The sequence below is a fragment of the Pinus tabuliformis genome, chromosome 2_1 (genome assembly GCF_031772625.1).
Source record: "Pinus tabuliformis cultivar Carrire ecotype Pingquan chromosome 2_1, CPIR1, whole genome shotgun sequence".
In the NCBI taxonomy this organism is placed as follows: Eukaryota; Viridiplantae; Streptophyta; class Pinopsida; order Pinales; family Pinaceae; genus Pinus; species Pinus tabuliformis.
The window spans coordinates 934714787-934736895 of NC_142299.1; the positions used below are offsets into that span (position 1 = coordinate 934714787).

The following is a 22109-nucleotide window of genomic DNA, read 5'->3' on the forward strand; positions in this document are numbered from 1 at the left end:
ACAAGAGAGAAAAAAGGGAATTCAATTTGGTTAAAGTTAATTACAGCTAGATAAGTGCTAAAAAAGGAAATTTGACACAAAAATTTGTCATATTTTGTGATATTCCGACTTAGCATTATTGCTAAGTGAAATACCAACTTTGGTAAATTTTGTCTTCATTCATGTTTGCAGTTGGGAAATGTGGGTTTAAAGGCCCCATGTCGAATTTGATGAAAAGCAAGCCCCAAACATTAGAGGAGGAGAATATCGAACCCCTAGTGGAGCTTGGGGGCCACACTTGGAGAATTGCGGCCCACATGGAGAATACACATTCCTTGGAGGGAAATTTGGTGGGAGGAAATCGAGGTGGGCACACATGAGTACGTTGGAGGCATCTTGACAAAAAGGAAGGGAAGTTACTATTTTGGTCATTCAATCATCTATTCAGAAATCTTGTCTTTGACATCGCACGCTTAAGCTGAAGCTAAGTCTACAAGTGTTGTTTAGCACACGAGTGTCTTCGAGCAGAGATCTCAACCCCTGCTTCGATGGACTTCGAGTGCCAGCCCAAGGAGGGAGTTCAATCATTTTCTAATTATTCCGGCAATGGGAGTGCGAGTTTGTGGGGAGGAGACACTAGCAACAGTGCAGGGACTGCACAGTGCTTGGAGGAGGCACACTTGGGAGTTGAGGAGTGAAGGGAATTTGGGCCTGAGATTTGAGGAGTCCGGGAGAGCCTTTGCTTGGAGTTTGCAACTATTTTTTGGGACATTTGCAGCAGGATAGACAGGTGGGCTGAATTTTCCAGCAACAAAGCCATAAAGGGAAAAGAGGGCCGAAATTCCAAGGTCAGCCATAGCCCAATTCCTTCGTGGGTTATGCTAGGTATTTGTTGGAGAGCCCGGGGTTAATTTCCCGGAATTTTTTGAGCACCATAGGAGGCCCTACCAACAGATCTTCTCACCCAGCAGCGTATTTTTGGGCAGTTCAGCGCAGAGCCAGAAGGTAGAGTAGCAACGTACGTGAGTGGAATTTCTTATTGTTCATTTGGACTTAGCTAGCTTGCCTTGAGCAACCCCATGTGCACTCTTTCCAGCACCTAATTGTACCCTCTTCAGATTATAATAAAATGGCTTAGCAGGGCAGTTTTTGGTGAATTTTTGTGGTATGATTCCTATGTTTAAATTTTGTGGCTTTTTGTCTATGATTGCTTTGTTATTTACTGTAAAAAATCCCTATGAATATTACAGTGGTATCAGAGCTCATAGACTTGGCTCAACCTATGGGAGCAGTGCAGTGTATGACACTAGAGGGCAAGCAGAACATCATGTACCGGAGGCAAAGGTACAGGAGTAGGGAAAGAGAGTTGGAAATTACTCCTGATTTGGAGGCACATGGGAAGACAGTTGTGGTGGCAGAGATGAGGGAACCAAGGAGTAAGGAAGAAGTAGCATTCGATAGCCTCTTGAAGGCTTTGAATGACTTGGCTAGGGGACAAAAGGAGATGTTGGAGGAGATCAAGCAGCAAAACAAGGACAAGGGCCTCCACTGTGAGTTCCTTTTTGGGGAGAAATTTGGAGCCTCACAATAGTACGACCATCCTTCACCAGCCACTCACCCACCAACCTATAGTGGGCCATCTAAAACCATGCTACCTGCTTTCTTACCATCAGCACCCAGTGAGATTGGGGGATCAGATGAAAAAATGCCCATGGGGGATTTCTTCAGGGAATGGCAAGACATGGGGGAAGATTTCAAAACGGCGTTGTCATTCAGAGATTATTGCCAGCTCAAACAGAATGAGAAGGGAAGGTACAATAGGGGGCAGAATTTGCAAAACCCAGAGCTCCAACGCACTATTGGGAGGATGTATGTCCCCACATATGACAGTTCTTCCAAGAGCATAGCTCGAGCTTGGGTGGAGAAGCTGGATACTTATTTCCAGCTTAATCAGATGACAAAGATGGAGGCCATCAAAATGACTACCCTACACTTGGAAGGGGAGGCGTATGAGTGGTGGTTTCACGGTCTATCCACATTGGGGCATGCCAATGTGAGTTCATATGAGGACTTCACATGAACAGTGTTGGAGCATTTTTATAGGAGGGATCCGAAGGCTCACTTTAGAGAATTGACCCAACTTAGACTGACAGGCCGGCTGGAGCACTACATATTAGAATTTGTTAGGGTTTTAGTTATGGTGTCGACCTCTAAGAGGCTAGGAGGGTGTACACTTTCATAGAGGGGTTGTTGGAGCCACTGCGTGGACTGGTGAAGTCACATAGACCCTCAACTTTATAGGAGACAGTGACTTGCGCTAGGGACTTGCAGGGGCCCATCCCCAAGACCAAGGCACTTTTTCCCTCACGCACTCCCTACCCATAGAAGGGAGGTGTCACCAAAACCCCACCACTGAGAGCCAACTAGGGGCGTGGACAGTTGGATGAAGAGACCCGGAGAGACCTCCGAAGGAGGAAGTTGTGTTTTACCTGTCAAGAGACATGGATTCTAGACCATCGATGCACAGTGGGCAAGGCCCACTACATTGAGGTCTTCTTTGACAGTGATGGGAAGGATGATGTGTATTTGGAGATGGGTGGAGATGATAACGCAGGGCAAGCAAATAGGGGGCCACCACCACCACCCCCATCAGGGGGAGCTACTTTTGCTCCATCAAGAGGGGTCCTTGCATCTCTACGTGTGGTACCCAAGGTTTTGACTATGAGGATCAGGGACACCATGCAAGGGAAACCCACAACTTCATTGATGCATAGATGGTCCAAAGGAGGGGTATCACGACAAAGGAGTTTTAGGGTTTTTCGCTTTTGGTGCCAAGTGATAGAACCATCGGTGCACCCGCTATGTTCCAGCTTTGACAGTGACCATAGGGAACCACTCGGTGACAGATCACTTCTTCGTGGTAGATGTGTCGAACATCAATGTAGCGTTGGGTGTCCAGTGGCTCTACTCTCTTGGCAAAGTCACCACTAATTGGAAGAAGTTGGAGATGGAGTTCATGGGGCCAAATGGCAAACCAATTTTGCTATGGGGTATGCACTCTTACCCTCCACAGACTGTTTCAGCCCACAAGATGGAGGCGGATCTGAGACATGGGGACATTGATTGGGTTGTGGAGTTGAGGATTTCAGAGGCTAGAGATCAGCCCAAGCCACCGCACCCAGATATACAGACCATTTTGGACAGGTATCCAATAGTGTTCGGAGACATACTGTTGGGTCAACCACCTGACCGGGGGTTTGAGCATACCATTGAGTTGGAGTCGAGGGTACATGTCGTGATTACTACCCCTTACCGACATCCCAAGGCATACTGGGATGAGATAGAGAAGGTTATTCATGAGTTGCTAGCACTTGCACACATCAGGCCTAGCTCTAGTCCTTTTGCTTCATCAATTATTCTGGTGAAGAAGAAGGATGGGTCCCTACAAATGTGCATTGACTACAGGGCCCTTAACAAGAAGACCATGAAGAACCGCTACCCTATCCCACACATAGATGAGCTGATGGACGAGCTAAGGGGGGCGAAATTCTTCACCAAGATCGATTTGTGCTTAGGGTACCACCAGATCCGGATGAGAGACCAAGATGTCCCTAAGACTTCTTTCAGTTGCCACTATGGGCACTTCGAGTTTTTGGTTATGCCTTTTGGCCTAACCAACACACCAGCCACTTTCCAGTCCTGCATGAACCATGTCTTTCGTGGGTAACTATGGAAGTTTGTGTTGGTGTTCTTTGATGACATCTTGATCTACAGTCAGACATGGGAGGAGCACTTGCAATACTTAGAGATAGTGTTGCACATTCTGGAGGAGCAGCGGTTCTAAGAGAAACTGTCGAAGTGCGAGTTCGACTTGACAGAGATGCTCTACCTAGGGCACATCACTGGGGAGGATAGAGTGAGAATCCATGAGGAGAAGATCAAGGCCATCCAAGATTGGCCAGAGGCCCGGAATGTGACAGAGTGGAGGGGAATTATGGGCATCTGCACTCACTACAGGAAGTTTGTAAAGGGCTTCTCTCAATTGGAAGCCCCGCTCACCAATCTGACGAACAAGGGAGCTTTTGAGTGGACAGCGACAGCACAAGAGGCTTTTGATCGCCTCAAACAGGTCATGAGCAGTTTTCCTGTATTAGCACTTCCAGATCTCACTCAGCCCTTTGTGCTAGAGTGTGATGCATTCAGAGAGGGTATAGGCGGAGTTTTGTGCAAGGATCGCACCCCATAGCCTTGGAGAGTCGGAAGTTATTGCCCCATGAGAGCTTGTACTCTATTTATGACAAGGAGATGCTAGCCATCATGCATGTGCTAGCCAAGTTTAGATAGAACTTGGTGTGGAATCGATTCAGGGTCAATACCGACCACAACAGCCTTAAGTTTCTCTTGGAGCAGATGCAGTTGCAAGAGAGGCAACAAAAATGGGTGAGCAAGCTCCAAGCGTACGACTTTGACATTGAGTATGTCAAAGAGAAGCACAACGTGGTGGCAGATGGGTTGTCTAGGAGATTCTCTGATGAGCATGGCCCTGGATTGGAGGGCGCGGTTACTGGTGGAGTACTCCAAGAACCGATTTGCATGTGAGGTCCTTGATGGGGCAGTGGCAGATGACAGATACAGGGTGATGAACGAGGTGATTTACTACAAAGACCGGATTTACTTGGTGCCTAACTCCCAACTGAGGGAGAAGATTTTACAGGTTGCCCATGACTCACCACTAGCCAGCCACCAAGGGTTCACAAAGGCATATAGGGCCTTCAGGGAGCGTTTTGCATGGAGGGGGCTGAACGATGACATTCTGAGGCATGTCAGGGCAGTGTTGCGAAAATCGCGATTTTTAAACTTTCGCAATAATATCACCCGATTTTTACACATTTTTTTCGTGATTTTTTCGGAAAAAATCACGATAAATTGAAAAACTCTGTGATTATTTCGTTTTTATCACGATTCGATCGGTTGTTATCACAGGGCCGACGGACAGCGGGTTTATAACACACAAAAAAACGAATTTTTTTATTAATTTGGACAAACAGCAGCAGCGGCATGGATTGGGAGTGACCTAGGAGAAAAACCTTGGTCGATTGGGAGCTGAGGAGGAGAAAAATGACTCAAAAACCCTGGTGGATTGAGAGCTGAGGAGGAGAGGATCAATTGAGTTTTTGTATGTTAAATTGTCAAAAATTCAATGTGTTTTGTCATGTTACTCATGTATGTCATTTTTTTAGTTTTTGTAACTTGCAATCCTTATTGTGCCATAGGTTCACCGTTCAACTTCAAAGTTCAAACTTCATCTTACATTAAAATTTAAAACTCAAGAGTCAAGAGTTCAACCAAGTTACAAACATGCCAAGGAAATTGGACTCTCTATGGGAATTTGGTGAACCTGATGGAAGGTTTGATAGAATAAACTTGAATTGCAAATTTTGTGGACATCATATGTCAGGGGGGTTTATAGATTGAAGTATCACCTTGCACAAATCCCTAGATTTGATGTAAGGCCTTGCACAAATACAAATCTGGAAAGCATCCGAAGAGCCATGAGATGATTGGAAGAATTAGAGCACGAGAGAGAGGCCAAAGCAGAAACGAAGAAGCAACTACCAAAGAGGATGTTAGGCTCAGGTTAACAAGGAAGTGGCACTAGTTCTACTTCAGCATCAATATCTACAACCAACCCGGTCACTGCCTCAGCATTTTTTGTTCCTAGAACCACGTCTGCTTCACAACCATCTATCACTTCAATGCCTAAAAAAACTGAGAAAGAACAAGCTGACAAGTTGTTGGCCAAATTTTTCCTTTGGAGTGATATTCCTTTCAATGTTGCAAAGAATAATCCATTTTTCCATCATGATGTTGATGTTATTGCAACTGTTGGCCCAGGGTACAAAATCCCTTCTTATGATGACTTTAGAGGTCGGATTCTTCAAAATGAAAAGATTGACTGCACCAAAAGATTGGAGGAGTCTAGGGCATCATGGGCACAAACAAGATGCACTGTGATGTCAGATGGTTGGATCGACCAAAAGGGGAGAACCCTTATAAACTTCTTGGTTAGTTGTCCCAAGGGGACAATATTTATGAAATATGTCGATGCATCTTCACATATCAAATATGCAAAAACTTTATGTGATTTGTTGGATGTGTTTATTTTGGAGGTGGGTGCAGAACATGTTGTCCAAGTCATAACGGGCAATGCTACAAATTATGTTGCTACTGACAAGATGCTTATGGAGAGGCATCCTACTTTATTTTGGACACCTTGTGCTGCACATTGTATTGATTTGATGTTGGAGGACATAGGAAAATTTTCCTTTGTCAAAGATATTGTTGACTCATCAAAAAGCATTACAAAATTTATATATAATCATACATCTGTGCTTAGCTTGATGAAAAAATTCACCAACAACAAGGAGTTGGTGTGCCCCGCCATTACACGGTTTTCCACCAGTTTCATATCTCTTCAATCCCTCTTGAATTCTATGTGGGATGTGAAGAGAATGTTTCTTTCAGAGGAGTGGCGTGCTTTCACAATAAGCCACAAACCAGAGGGAGAGGCCATATGCAGATTAGTTTCATACCAGGAAGACTTCTGGCTGGAAGTGCAAGAGGTGTGCACCATTACTGAAACTTTGGTAAAGGTTCTTCGATTATTTGATGGTGAGAAGCCCGCAATGGGCTATTTGTATGAGGCCATGGACAGGGCCAAAGAATCCATTCGGGCCTAGTATGATGATAAGGGAGATGAGGGGTTTCAAAAACAACTCCTATGGAAAGTGATTGATGAACGATGGAACAACACACTCCATCATCCCATTTATGCTCAGGGATCTACCTGAACCCCACATTTTCTTACCCATGTGGGTTCGTATTTGATGTTAAGATCATGGATGGATTCTTAACCTGTGTTCAGAGGATGGTGCAATCTCCAGCAGAACGTACAAAAATCTCCAAAGAAATGGAGACATACAGGATCGCAGGTGACACATTTGGCTTTGAGATGGTTGTGACTGATAGGACGACTAAAATGCCAGGTATTTTTTAGTTTGTTTCAAATTTCATTCTCTTCAAGTTCATAACTTCATACTTTGCTTCAACTTTCAAATTTCAATTTTTTTCTTATGTTTATTTAAAATTTTATTTGTAATTTTGTTGTAGATGCATGGTGGAGAATGTATGGTGCCAGGGTACCCCATCTGCAAAAGCTTGCCATTCGAATCCTCAGCCAAACATGTAGCTCCTCAAGATGCGAGCACAGCTGGAGTGTATTTGAAAAAATACACAACAGAAAGAGCAACAAGTTAAACTTAAAACTTAAAATATCTCAAATTTCCAATTAATTTTTTGAATTCATTAAACTATTTTTTTATAATTATTATTTCATGATCTTTGTACAGGTTGGAGTCCCAGCGACTTAATGACATGTTCTACGTCTACTACAATCTTCGATTGTGGGTGAGGCAACTTGAGAGGATACTTGATATGGAGGCCATCTCATTGGATGGGATTGACACCACTGTTGCATGGAGGGTTGAGGCCGAGAGGCCTCTCATGGAGTCTGCCAATGATTTGTTAGAGCACGAGGTAGTGGAAGGCGTAGAGGGGGAGGGGAAGGAGGAGGAGGAGGAGGAGGAGCAACAGGAGGAGGAAGTGACACCACCTACCTGGGCTACCCCTGCCACCAGTAGAGGACGTGGTCTACCTCCAGTAGCTCCTACTCCTAGTTCTTCAACTTCTAGAGCACAGCAGAGTCCACTGCCAACTCCACCGGCATCTACATCTACAGGGAAAGGGAAAGCTATTTCATTTTCTCACAAGAGGGGCAGAGGAAATCAATAGTATTAGACTTTAGTTATTTGGTTCATTTCATTGTATATGACATTATGACTCATGATATGAGATACATTATTATATTTTTTGTTGATATTTTGAGGCTGAGTTGGGACTCGGGAGTCAGGACTTACTATTCAAGACATGATTAATTGTTATGTGTGATGTAGCACTAGAAATGATATTACACATCTTATATATTAGTTCTTTTATCATATTTATGTGTCAATGTATTTATTTTATGTTGTAGATGCTTTAGATATTAAAAAAATTGAAAGAAAAAAAAATGAATATTTTTGTATTTTACGATTTTTTCCCGATTATTTCCTGATTTTTACGATTTCTTCTCGATTTTTTCCCTTGCTGATATTATCCCGATAACAATAACTGCAACATTGTGTCAAGGAGTGAGACACATGCCAGAGGAACAAGGGTGAGCAGTCACACCTTGTCAGGTTGCTACAGCCTCTTCCTATCCCTGAGGGGAAATGGGAGAGTGTATCGATTGACTTCATTATAGGTTGCCCACAGTACAGGGCAAAGACTACATTTACGTGGCGGTTGATCGGCTGACGAAGTTTGTGCATTTCTTTGCCATCTCAGCCTACTACTCGGCCTGACAGGCGGCCGAATTGTTTTTCAGAGAGGTGTTTCGGCTACATGGTCTTCCAATGGCCATTTTCATTGACCGGGACAACAGGTTCATGGGGGAATTTTGGCAGGAGCTATTCCGACTGGTGGGCACGGAGCTCACTCTGAGCACTAGTTATCACCCTCAAATAGACGGGCAAACAAGATAATTAACAAATGGTTGGTAGGTTACTTGCGTAACTATGTGACGGGCCATCAGTGAGTGTGGATACGATGGTTACATTTAGGAGAGTACTGCTACAACACCACATACCACATGTCTATTGGTATGTCCCCATTCTGAGCTCTATACGGCTACGATGCATTGTCTTTTGTTCAATGTTGACATGATGTTTGGAGAGAGCAAGGCCCCTAGAGCCAAGGATTGGATACAAGAGAGCAAATACATTTTATGGGCTCTCAAGGACAACATGCAGACAGCCCAGTACCAGCAGAACCTTTATGTAGACAGGTGCAGAGTTGAGAGACGGTTTGAGGTAGGGGACTTGGTCTTCTTGAGGCTGTAGTTCTACAGGCAGTCACCACTCAAGTAGAAGGGGGGCGAGAAGCTCAAGCCTCGTTTTTATGGGCCATACAAAGTCACTCGCAGAGTTGGGGAGGTGGCATATGAGTTGGAGCTACCCCCGACTTGTCGAGTGCAAAACATTTCTCATGTGTCTTGTGAAAAAGCCACTGGGACAGCAGGTGACAACAGTTGCAGAGCTACCTCCTACGGATGATGAGGAGCACTTAATTCTGGAGCCGGAGGCTATTCTGGACACTCGAGAGGTGTTTGAGGAACAGGGTCATCAAAGAGTTCTTGATCATATGGAGGAGCCTACCAGATGAGGATGCCACTTGGGAAGGGGAGAAAATACATTATAGTTGCTTGAGGACAAGCAACATTTTGGTAGGCAGGACTGTGATATTCCCACTTAGCATTATTGCTAAGTAAAATATCAATTTTGGTAAATTTTGTCTTCATTCATGTTAGCATTGGGGGACATTAGAAGAGGAGGAGAATATCGAGCCCCTAGTGGAGCATGGGGGCATACTTGGAAAATTGCGGTCCACATGGAGAATACGTATGCCTTGTGTTGATTTGGGGTAGCATCAGATGTGCTCTAGCAACGAAAATTGGTGGAGAGGCTAAAGCATATGAGATCTCCAATACCCAGAAATGGTTTGGGCAGATTCTAAACAACTTGAGAGATATTAAAATAATTAATATTTTTAATGGAGTCACTTAGGGAAAATAAAATATTAATGTGAATTAAAATAAAACTGCGTTAGAAGGGTCCAGAAGTCAGGGAACAAGCCAGAATTAATCTTAGCCGTTGATTAGGGACTTAATCTCTGTCGTTGATTTTTCAACGAGAAAAGTATATAAGGAGGCTTGAAGGTCAGTTGGAGAACACACCAAGTTGATCAAGATTTCGATTTTCTAGGCCAGGGTTTGCCAAGAAAGTCGAAAGAGTGATCAGAGTTGCAGTTGAGGGGCAGTGAATACAGAAGCAGAGAGGCAGAGAGGGTACCGGGAGAATCAGCGCAGAAGCCAGGAGAGAGGGACGCAGAACTAGCTAGAGGCCACATAGAGCCAGCTAGGGCCCACGCAGAATCAGCCAGGAGCTGCGCAGTGCCTCAGAGAGCCAGCGTGGGTGACGCAGAGGCTCTAGAGGTTGACGCAGTGCTTCCAGAGGTTGACGCAAGGGTTATTGGGCTGACGCTGGGCCAGGAAGGGCTGACGATGGGCCAGGAAGGGTTGATGCAGTCCCTAGAGGCAGACGTTGGGGTTTTCATGGGGCAGATTGGAGTTGGGAGTTGTCGGAGTGTTTATCCGAGGTTTCAGCTGGAATATCTGCTTTCGAGTAGAGAGGTACTACTGCCGAGATTATTCTCTGTTGGGTCAATTGTTTTTGGCACCCAGATTGTATTCAAAAACTGCATAATAATAAAACCCTCAGATAGTTGCACAAGTTTTCCCGCATTGGGTTTTTCCGGGGACATTGGTCCAAAAACAACGGTGTCACTTGTGTGCTGGTTTTGTTTCCTTCAGTTGATGATCTGTAATGTGTTGAGCATGTACTTGTTATTTTCAGTATTTACATGGTAAATAACTTGTTAATTATTCAGAACAAGTAGGAAGAAATAAATCAGAAAAGTACATGAAGGGTTTCTAACAGTTAGACTTAGAAATTCCAACACCTTGGAGGGAAATTCGATGGGAAGAAATCAAGGTGGGCCCACATGAGTACGTTGGAGGCAACTTGACAAAAAGGGTGGAATGTATTCTTTTGGTCATTCATCCATCTATTTAGAAATCTTGTCTTTGACATAGCACAGTTGAGCTGAAGCCAAGTCTACAAGTGTTGTTTGGCACATGAGTGTTTCTGAGTGGAAATTTCAACCCTTGCTTCGGTGGACTTTGAGTGCCAACCCAAGGAGGGAGTTCCATCCTTTTTTTATTGTTCTGGCAATGGGAGTGCGAGTTTGTGGGGAGGACACACTATCAGCAATGCAGGGACTGCGCAGTGCTTGGAGGAGGCACACTTGGGAGTTGAGGAGTGAAGGGAGTTTGGGCCTAAGATTTGAGGAGTCGTCCTAAAGATCCTTTGCCTGGAGTTTGCAGCTATTTTTGGGGGCACTGCAGCAGGAGAGACGGGTGGGCCGAATTTCCCAGGAGCAAAGCCAAAGAGCGAAAAGAGGGCTGAAATTCAAAGGTCAAACATAGCCCAATTCCTTCATGGGTTATTCTGGGTATTTGGTGGAGAGCCCGGGGTTAATTTCCCGGAATTTTCTGAGCACCAGAGGAGGCCCTAGCAGTAGATCTTCTCACCCAGCAACGTATTTCTGGGCAATTCAACGCAGAGCCAGGAAATAGAGCAACAACGTACCTGAGGGGAATTTCTTATTGTTCATTTTGGCTTAGTTAGCTTGCCTTGAGCAAGCCCAAGTGCACTCTTTCTAGCACCTGATTGTACCCTCTTCAGATTATAATAAAATGGCTCAGCATCGCAGTATTTGGTGCATTTTTGTGGTCTGATTCCTATGTTTAATTTCTGTAGGTTTTGGTCTATGATTTCTTTGTTATTTACTATAAAAATTCCATAGGAATGTTGCATATTTCCTTAAACCTAGCACTTGGTATTTAATTCGAAGGAATAAATTAGTGAATAAACAAATATCTAGGTTCCTAGCAAATATATTCAACGAAAGCAAATAATGATGTGAATCACAACAATACAAACAGATTTAGGCTTCCATCCTAGGATAAAGGCCCAACTGAGAAAATACATAATACAATATTCTAGATCTAATCCAACATGTTTGCTCTCTCTCTCTCTCTTGCAGATCTAGTTCTCCAGCCACTCTACACTCCTTTGAACCCAGCACATGCTCACTAAGATGTCACTCTCAATCGTGCATTTTTGTTTTGTCTACTCCCTCTCCATAACCTTACTTTTGTAACTTTACATTGAGCCAAAACCTTAATCCTGACCCTAATTTCAAATTTATTGATGACCAAGATTAGATTTCACCTCATTTGAGATAAATGGCTAAGATTACAACTTATTAAAGTAAATTACTTTACTTTCCTAAGTTTTATTAGCTCAATAAGCCAACATATTAATATGTGTTTTTCCCTAAGTTAGACTTAGGATATGTTACATCAACAACTTGCTCAACCTAGAGCAAGGGTTCCAAGAAGATGTGCATGACTTCTGCATGCTTAGACACAAGGTCTGCGCAGAAATACTTGCCTGAGCTACAAACTTCAACACTCCCTCTTAGCGAGGGAGGCACTTCTGGGAGAACCTCTTACAACTAGATCGGTCTCCAATACCACCATGTCATTTGTTGTTGTAGTTTCTCCCTCTTGTTAATTTTAGATAACAATGGTATGTTCTATGCTTGCAACAATTACTTCAATGTCATTTCATTAGCCCAACGATAATTTCCACTTAATTTCCAATAGCAATCACATTAACAGTAACTATAGATAGAACATAAACAATAAATTGCAGAAGACAAGCCATGACAAGGAAACACCAATATTTGCCTAATGCCAGGGAAAAACCCCAAGATGGGGAAAACCCTTGATCAATTCTTCTTATTATAAATATCAAATGTTCAGCAGAGAGAGAAAGAGTACAATAATACAAAGTCAAAGTAAAAATTGACTTGCCAAATCACTGTCCAAAATAGCCTTGTCAAATTTGCAATTATGCTCTCAGTCAAATCAGCCCTAACCAAAAAGTCAACAACAGTCGAAGTCTGGTCAAACTTCTCCAAAACATCTCGGTCAAAGGAGAGAGGAACTCAGCTTCTCTTGCTGGTCAAAGACAGCTCAAAACAGTCATCCAAACAGCAGTCAAACTCGGTTAACTTGAAGTCAACTCTGCAGTCAAACAAGCCTACAATCAATGCAGGTCAAAGTGCCCAAAAATTCTAGGTTTCTGTGCCAAACAGTACAACCTGTCCAAACAAAAAATCTCCCACAAAAATCATAGTCAAAGGAGGTCAAATAGCCCTTGGTCAACACTGGTCAAAACCCTGCAACATATCTGAAATTCGTCCTCCTTTCTGCGACACATGTGGAAAGAATAACTGCCCAATGGGGCGTACAAACCAATCAAATGAGAGAAAAGAATGTGTTGTGTGATGATGATGCCAAATGAGGGTGGAGGTCTCTCTTAGTTATATGAATCGATGACGGTCAAAAGACATGTCTATTGGGCTTCGTGAGCCTACATGATGATATGGACAACATTGACAATTTGCACGTGTGGGCTTCACTTCAAAAACATATTTCTCCTTGTCCAAATTTAGTGATCTTCAGGTCAATTTTGGTCCTCTCAAAAAGAGGAATTCAATGCAATAATTATCTCCATCAAATGAGTTGTCCAAAGTGGAATTAGGCCCTAGTTGCTAACTTTAACACTCCCTCTCAACTAGGGAGAATTCCACTTGCCAATATCTGACCATGCCATCATGTCATCATGAACCATCTTTGCATCTCGTCTCAACTCTGTGGAACAATGATATAGATAATGAAGAAGAATCGATCAAGAGTGAGTCACAAGACCTTGCCACTCTCCACTGACAAAAGTCAGTCCACATAACTAGGGGTAGAACACCAATCAAACTTGATCCCAAATCAAGTTGTTCAACATCATGCATCCTAAACATAAGGAGTACGGTACTACAGGATGCGTCCATCTATAGTGCTATGGTCCCTATCCTCTTTTCCTGACTCATTGGTCAGATGAGAGGTACTTCCCAAGAGTCTCGGACTACATCGGTATGACGTATATTGGGGCATCCGCAGGAGAAGGTAAACCACTCATCCTGTGCATTTTTCATCATTCGTAGTTACGGTGAACCACTCACCCTCACTGTTTTAAAAACCGTTTTCGAAAACCGGTTACCGGTCAAACCGGCCGGTTAGCAAGCTGGCCGGTCCGAACCGGCCAAAAAACCCGGTTTGGAAGGCCGTTTCTCCAATTTTTGGCCCTAACCGGTGAAAACCGGCCGATTTAGGACGGAACCGGCCGGTTTGTATCAAACCGGCCGGTTTTAGGCATGCCCACCATAACTTGCAAAAAACGGATTTCTAACTGTGGTTTTTGCAGTGTTGCACACATCGCGATAAAATCGTAAAATCGCGATTTTTTAATTTTGCCGATTCAAAGCGCGATTTTTATCGAAAAAATCGCCCCTTTTTTTATAGCGATTTTTATCGAAAAAATCGCGATTTTTTGAAAAAATCGGGAAAAAATCGGAAAAATCGGGAAAAAATCGGAAAAAAGCGGGAAAAAATCGTTTGGCACAAAAATATTCATTTTTTTTCAATTTTTTTTCAATTTGTGCCAAACGATTTTTTCCCGCTTTTTTCCGATTTTTTCCCGATTTTTTCCGCTTTTTTCCCGGCGCCGATTAAATCCCGATCGCGATGTGTGCAACACTGGGTTTTTGGGTTTTGGGGGGGGACTAAGGGTGTTATCCCTCCAAAAACACCCTCTCCAAGCTATAAGAGGCCCCTCTCACTCTCATTTGTCTCACACAACTGATTTGGAGTGTTTGTGAGTTTGTTTGTGAGCTTGGAGAGTGTTGAGTTTTTGCTGAAGTAGTCATCTTGGAGTTGGAGTTGGAGCTATTTTGGAAATAGTGTGTAGCTGTCAGTGGAGTTGCCATCTTCAAGAGGAGGCTAAGGAAGCTAGTTTGCATTTCCAGGTTAGGATTTGCACTTGAAAATTCCTTATTTGACTGTTGTCCATGAATTATTTTTATGTGTTATAAACTTCTCACTTCTATGATCTACCATCCAGGGAGTCATCATGCCTCCAAAAGCCAGAGATAATGCATGGGCTCATTGTGATATGATTGATGGCAAAATGATCTGCAAATATTGCCAAAAATCCATTCAAGGAGGGGGTATTAACAGGTTCAAGCAACACTTGGCTGGGATAGGAGGACATGTAAAGCCATGTGGAGCACCAAATGAAATAATAGGGCATATTAGGGCAGAATACCTTCAGAAGTTTGAGACTCAAGTCACTGAACCAATAGAGAAGTTTGTGACTGCAAAGTTTGGGAGTCGAGACTCAACCAACTGAGTTTGATCATGATGACTGAGACTGATGAGAAGTTTCAACTTCAAGTGATAATGTTGATCACTATTATAGTATTTACTATTATCATATATGTAGAGTCTAGACTGAAGTCTTGTAGTAGGCCACTGGCCCCATAGTTTGTAGGCTTTGTTTTTGCACTCTAGAGGCCATTTAGAGCCTCATTGCTTGTGTATTTTGTCGATGATATGTATTGCACTCGGTGCCATTTTGATATATTCACCTTTACATGGTATATAAATAAGCAATCTTTGCATATTTTGTCTCTATTGGCTTGGAATCATGGTTTTAAATCTTAAAAATAGTTTTTTTCATTAAAAAATAATTATTTAATGTATTTTTCTAAAACCGGTTCGTTTAGACCAAACCAGTCCCGGTTAGACCGGTTCCGGTCGGTAAACCGGTTCATTAGGTGGACCGGTCCGGTCACCGGTTGCGGTTTTAAAAACATTGCTCACCTACACGCATGTGTCATCAATCGTAGGGGAAGGTAAACCACTCACCCTACACACATGTCAACCATCATAGGGGAAAGTGAACCACTCACCCTATACTCTCATATATCATCATGGGGTATCATAGGGGAAGGTGAACCACTCAGTCATCTACAGCCAAGTGTGCAGTGACAGATCGTTGATATTCCTTGTCATATTTCTCTAATATTGCTACAACAAGCCCTTATCAGTGGTATGTACCAGTGTTGCACTAATTGGAAAAAAATCGCGATTAAACGATTTAATCGCGATTTTTTCAAAAAAACGATAAAATCGGGCGATTTAATCGAAAAAAAAAAAAAAAATTAGCCAATTTTTTCGAAAAAATCATGGAAAAAAAAAAAAAATAAATATATATATATATATTTTGAGGAGGAGTTGGTGACCCAAGCTACCCCTGTCACAAGTAGAGGACATGGTCTACCTCCTGTAGCTCCTAGTTCTTCAGCTTCTAGAGCACAGCAGAGTCTACTGCCAACTCCACCGACATCTACATCTAGAGGGCAAAGGAAATCAATGGTATTAGACTTTAGTGATTTGGTTCATTTCATTGTATATGACATTATGACTCATGATATGAGATACATTATTATATTTTTGTTTATATTTTGAGGTTGAGTTGGGACTTGAGTCAGGACTTACTATTCAGGACATGATTCACTGTTATGTGTGATTTTAGCACTAGAAATGATATTAAACATCTTATATATTAGTTCTTTTATCATATTTATGTGTCAACGTATTTATTTTATGTTGTAGATGGTTTAGATATTAAAAAAATGAAAAAAATGAATATTTTTGTACCAAATGATTTTTTCCCGATTATTACCGATTTTTTCCCGATTATTACAATTTTTTCTAATTTTTTTCCCCGCGCCGAATTAATCCCGATAACGATCAGTGCAACATTGGTATGTACCATTTTTTAGTACAATATAAATTATATATTGTTGTTTGGAAGTTTCTCTTTGGCATTTATTGGTACTGTGTATGCTTATTTTGAATTAAATACAAGAAAGTGCACCTACAGCGAGATGAAAAAAAACTATTTGACGAAACACCAAAGTGACAAACTTAGACAAAGCTCAAAAATTTTAGTGGTAATTTTGAGATATTCCTAAGAGGGTATCTTATGTTGATTTTGGGTAGCATCGGATGTGCTCTAGCTCCGAAATTTGGTGGAGGGGCTAAAACACGTAAGATCTCCAAAACCCAGAAATTGTTTGGAGTAATTCCACCCAAATGAGAAGTTATTAAAATAATTAATATTTTTAATGGAGTCCTAGACTAAACTTAGGAAAATAAAAATATTAATGTGTATTAATAAAAATATGGGTGAGAAAGTTCCAAGTGACGAGGATCAAGCCTGTTTTAATCTTAGCCGTTGATTAGAGATTAGATCACGGTTGTTGATTCATCAACAGTAAAAGTATAAGAGGAGGCTTGAGGGTCAGTTGTAGATACACCGAATTGATCAAAGAGTTCGATTTTTCTAGGGTGATGTTTGCTAAGAAAATCGACCTAGTGATCTGAGTTGCAGTGAGGGGCAGTTCGGTAGAGGGACTTCAGTCCAAGGCCGAAGAATACATAGCATAAAGGCAGAGCAGCACCAGGAGAGACAGCACAACTCCAAAGAGGGTGACGCAGAGGCCAGAGAGGCTGAAACAGGTAACACAGAAGCTGGAGGGGCTGATGCAAGCCCTTAGAGGCGGCACTGGGGGTTGTCTATGGGGCAGAGATAGAACAATTCAGCATATCGACTTTCTGAGCAATGGAGGCTCACTAGGAGGGTGACGCAGTTCCAGCGTAGAGCTTGGAGCAGCCATTGCTGCCCAGCACTGGGGACAACATTTGTCATCTGTGGGGTTTGATCATCCAATTGTTGTATTTGCCAAAATATCTGTCTCCAAATAGAGGTACTTCTACTAAGGTTATTCTCTATTGAGTGAGCTGCATTTGGCACCCTAGTTGTATTCAAGAATCTGCTTAATAATACAAAACCTCTATATGCTGCACCGGTTTTCCCACATTGGCTTTTTCCGGGGACGATTGTCCAAAAATAACGGTGTCCCTTGTGTGATTGAAATCTGTATGTATGTGTAGGCTGCAATAGTGTTTCTCATCGATGTTTATGTAATTAAATAACTTGTTAATGAAAAGAACAAGTAGGAGATGTTAAACCAGTAATTGCAGTAGGGGTTTTGATGTATAGATTCAGAAATTTTCACATCTTACAGCTCTCCTTTTATGATCTACCAATCGAAGAGAGGAAAACAAATTCTTAAGGTAATATATCACATCTGAATACCATTCATCTCCTTCTAATTCTATGGCAGTGGCACAAATTTGTTCCCCCTCACCAATTTGGAAAGCTTTGTCATTTCCTTCGGTTAGCATTTTAGCTAGGCCTTGGCCCTTAATGATCTTTTTAGGCCAGATATCCAAGTCATATTCATGAATTTTAGAAACCCACTTTTCTCCTGATCCCAAACAATCATTTTGAGTCAGCACATCTTTGACAGTTGGGTAAGGAGTGTAGACATGGATTTTATTATACCCCACATAGGTTCAGAAATATTTTAAGGACATGACAAAAGCATAAGCCTGTTTTTCAATGAGACTGTATCTAGTTTCAGCATCTTGGATGGACTTGCTCATGAATGTTATAGGTTTCTCATTCCCTTCATCATCTTTTTGCATTAAATTTTAACAGATCTGGCAATGGTATCTTCAAATGCAATTGAGTAAATGAAAAAATCTGTAGAGTAATCAAGGTTAACAAAGACTTATTCTTTGTTTAATTTCCTCAAAGGATTTAACCCTCCACTCATCCCAAATGTATGGAACATCTTTCTTTAATAAATCATTCATGGGCTTAACTATCTTAGCAAAATTTGGGACAAACCTTCTTATGATTTAATATTACCAAAAAATGATCTCAAATTCCTTTTGTCCTTAGGGTATGCAATGTTTTTGATGGCCTCAATTCTTTCAGGTTCAATGCCAATTCCTTCTTTGGAGACAATATGACCTAATAATTTCCCCTTCAACTCCAACTATGTACTTTTTAGGGTTTCAATGATATGTTATATTTCCTACATTTTTCGAACACTTTCCTTAAATTCTTGCAGTTGTCATGTCTTTCTTTAGATGCCATGGTTACATCATCTTGATATATCTCCATGATCTTACCGATGAGATCATGGAAAGAAAAGTCCATCGCCCTCTGGAAATTGGAACCAGCATTCAATAGTCCAAATGGCATTCAAAGGAATTTGTAGGTTCCCCAAGGGGTTGTAAAGGCAATATTCAATTGGTCTTCCTCTTTCACCACCACTTAATTATACCCCGAAAACCCATCAAGGAAAGAAATAATCTTGAATCCAGTGCTCCACTGCAAGAGATTCTCCATATTTGGCAAAGGATAATTATCTTTGAGGAACACTTGGTTAAGGTCTCTAAATTCCATGCACATCCTAATATTTCCAGTCTCCTTTTGTGTGACCACTGGGTTAGATACCCATGAGGACTTTGTTAATTAGATAGCCCAAAATAATATTCAATAAAGTAGTGTTCCAGGTGAAATGAGGTAATGAGTTCAAGGAACCTATGGCTTAGTCTAGAGGGTTGAGATAAGTCTTAGAGATGCTTAAATAGATTCCAAACATATGCTACCCTAAATTTAATGATTATCATTATAATTTAGGGTTTTAAATAAAAACAATTTATAGCATGCAAAATTTATGATAGCAATAACAAAACAGCCCACAATTTATGATAACCAATAAATAACCAAAGGCTATTTAATAAGAAAACAAGGAAAAAAATTACAGCAACTTTTCAATGGCTGAAAATGCACAAAACAACAACAGAACCCTAGACGTCAGCCCTAGAATTATGGTTGAAAATGCATAAAAATGATAATTTTCCTTTTATAGATGCAAATCCTAACCCTAGGCTATGATGTTTAAGGTATTTTATGCTTTTTAATGCATATTTTTCTGTACCCTACCCCTAATTTACCATGAAAAGCAGAAAAAGAAGATTGACACACAAAACTAGTGCCTCATCAATCTTGGTTATATCGAGTCAAAAAAGGGAGAGGTCTGAGGTGGAAGACATTGGTTGGAGTGGGTAAGAGAGAGAAAGCCTCTCAATCAAAGGCTGGTGAGTTTCATTCAATAGGAGATTTAATGTCAAGGAAGGTTATTCTAAGTTTCCTTGATGGATTCTAGGTGACAAATCTTGCAAAGGATATTTTAGAGCCATAAAATATTCAACATATCATGAAAACTTCATAGAAACCCTAATTCTACAACATTGCAAAATGAAAGAAGATACTCACAATAAAAATAGCACAATTCACCATAGCATCACTTCATCAATCCAAGAGAAAATCCTCCAAACAATTCTATCATCCCCGAAAGAATTGTATACAATAACATAAAAGAAAGACTCTAGTACATGGTAGAAAGGCAGTCTGCACAGTACCTGTTGCTTTGTGATATCCGTAGCAGTGGTATATCTAACATAGAACGTAGTTTAAGAAACAAGCACTGTAGCTTTAATACTGTCAAAGGATCTTCTTCAATACTTTTATGTATCCTCTCTGTAAAGCGACCCATTATACCCCAAGCATATGCCGCATCACTGACCTGCAATAATTGTATGTGCTCAAATATTATTTTCATTGTTACATGGGTAGGTGTACCTGGAAAGAAGGGGTGTTAGACTGAGCATGCTCAACCCTGTATCTTGCTTACACTGTACAGCATCGATCATACCCAGCCATAAACCTCTGTATGAGAAGACATCTCCGCATACAAGGGTGGTCATCCCCAAGTTTTCAAACTTAACCCAAAAAAATTGTTTTAGGATAACATTCATTTTATCTAAAGCATATTCAAATATATCGTTAGCATACCTTCTCTTAATTATCTAAAAATAAAACTGCTACTAAACAGAATAAAAACTTCATGAATCTGATAGTGGTTATTATATTCTGTTGGTACACAATATGTAGTAATAAGTATTATCACAAGGAATGATTTATATTTCTCAACGATGACCTCTGAAGGGGAGGCATCTTCTCCAGTTGGGAATGTCAACCCTCACTCATATGACATGAGTGGTAAAGGGTATTCAAACAAAATAGGGAAAATATTCAATCAAGGTTTATACCCGAAATCAAAGAAGACATTTTATTGCATACCTTTTTCATGGTGGTTCAGAGGCTCAGAGCTGTTTAACACGTTCTGCCTCACACAAAGACTACAGCACGGTGATGTTGTCAAAGGGCTAGACATGGGTATTAATTATCAGAAGAGGCAAGTCTCATTTGCATTGCCATTCCATGAATGGTAAAAGCAAAGTGTCTGTAAAGCACTATTAATGATCTATTTGGGCATCTTAAACAGCATTAGCAATTGGCCAATTCTTCTTTTAATCTGATCTGATGAAGAATCCTTCTTGAACACTGTGGTTGGAGGCCTTTATGACATGTTCAAGGGGTAGAATCACAAGCTCAGGGCCAGCACAAAGGATGAAAGAACACTTGATGATGAAAGTGTTCATTCCCTTTCCTTGGTACATCCTTCCATATCATCTCAAAGATTAATGAAGAAGTGAAAGTACTTGTGAGTAAGCTAGCTCCAAGTTTTGGAGGACTTTGCATTTACTCCATGTAAGTGTTGTGGTCGCTTATGTAATTTTATTTGTGGAGGTAAGAAACCACAACACTTGGAAGGAAGGAAATTTGCAAATTTTTAAATATCGAAGGAAAATAAGGCCATAGAGTAGCATTTTGCTACACTGGGGGAGCTTATAGTGATGTAGTTAAGTCTTATGCTATAGTCTCTAGTCATCTACCATCGAGATCACAACATTTCAAATGCTATATCTAAGCATTAGGTGTGTATATATGCAATCTTGGGGTAAGGGACTACCTTACACTTCCTATGAGGAGATGTCTTAAGTGATCCTCTCCCTCACTTATTTTCTAAAAAACCTAATCAATAAAATCTATTATTGAACCAAATTTAGGTGTTTAGAACATTTTGTTAATTTTTCACTGTCCTATGCTAGCACAATCACTTAGCCCAATTCTTTCTTCAATTAGCAATCACTTTCAAATCAATTTAATCTTCCAATAACAAATAGCAATTGTAGATAGAACAGTAAATCCTATGAACAATAGAAGACAGCCAAGAGCAATAACAAGAGATACAAGATTTGGTCAAAGACCAGGGAAAAACCCCACAAGGGGGAAAGCCCTTTCCGAATTCTTTTCTATTAGATTGTCATCAAATGTTCAGCAGAGAGATACAATGTTCCGATTCATCAATAAAAGAGTCAAAAGTCAGCTTTGACTATCCAAATCTACTAACTAATATCCAATGAGATGAGCCCAAAAGTCAAATCTGATCCAAAGTCAAAGTATGCACTTTTGGTCAAAGTCAACAGCAGTCAAATATGCCCCAACCAGTCAACATTCAGCAGTCAAAGATGCTTCAAATCAGCTCGGTCAACAGTC

The 22109-nt window shown here is 41.2% G+C and overlaps 1 protein-coding gene across 6 annotated transcripts in view; it reads right to left on the bottom strand.

Annotated features, from left to right (window-relative positions):
• The window catches only part of LOC149203713 (uncharacterized), a 554312-nt gene that overhangs the window by 418247 nt on the left and 113956 nt on the right, over window positions 1-22109 (bottom strand). For all 6 annotated transcript variants that reach the window (XM_089403546.1, XM_089403545.1, XM_089403544.1 and 3 more), the window contains exon 10: window positions 20069-20232. In XM_089403546.1, the coding sequence (XP_089259672.1) occupies window positions 20069-20232 (164 nt within the window). The remainder of the gene's footprint in view (window positions 1-20068; window positions 20233-22109) is intronic.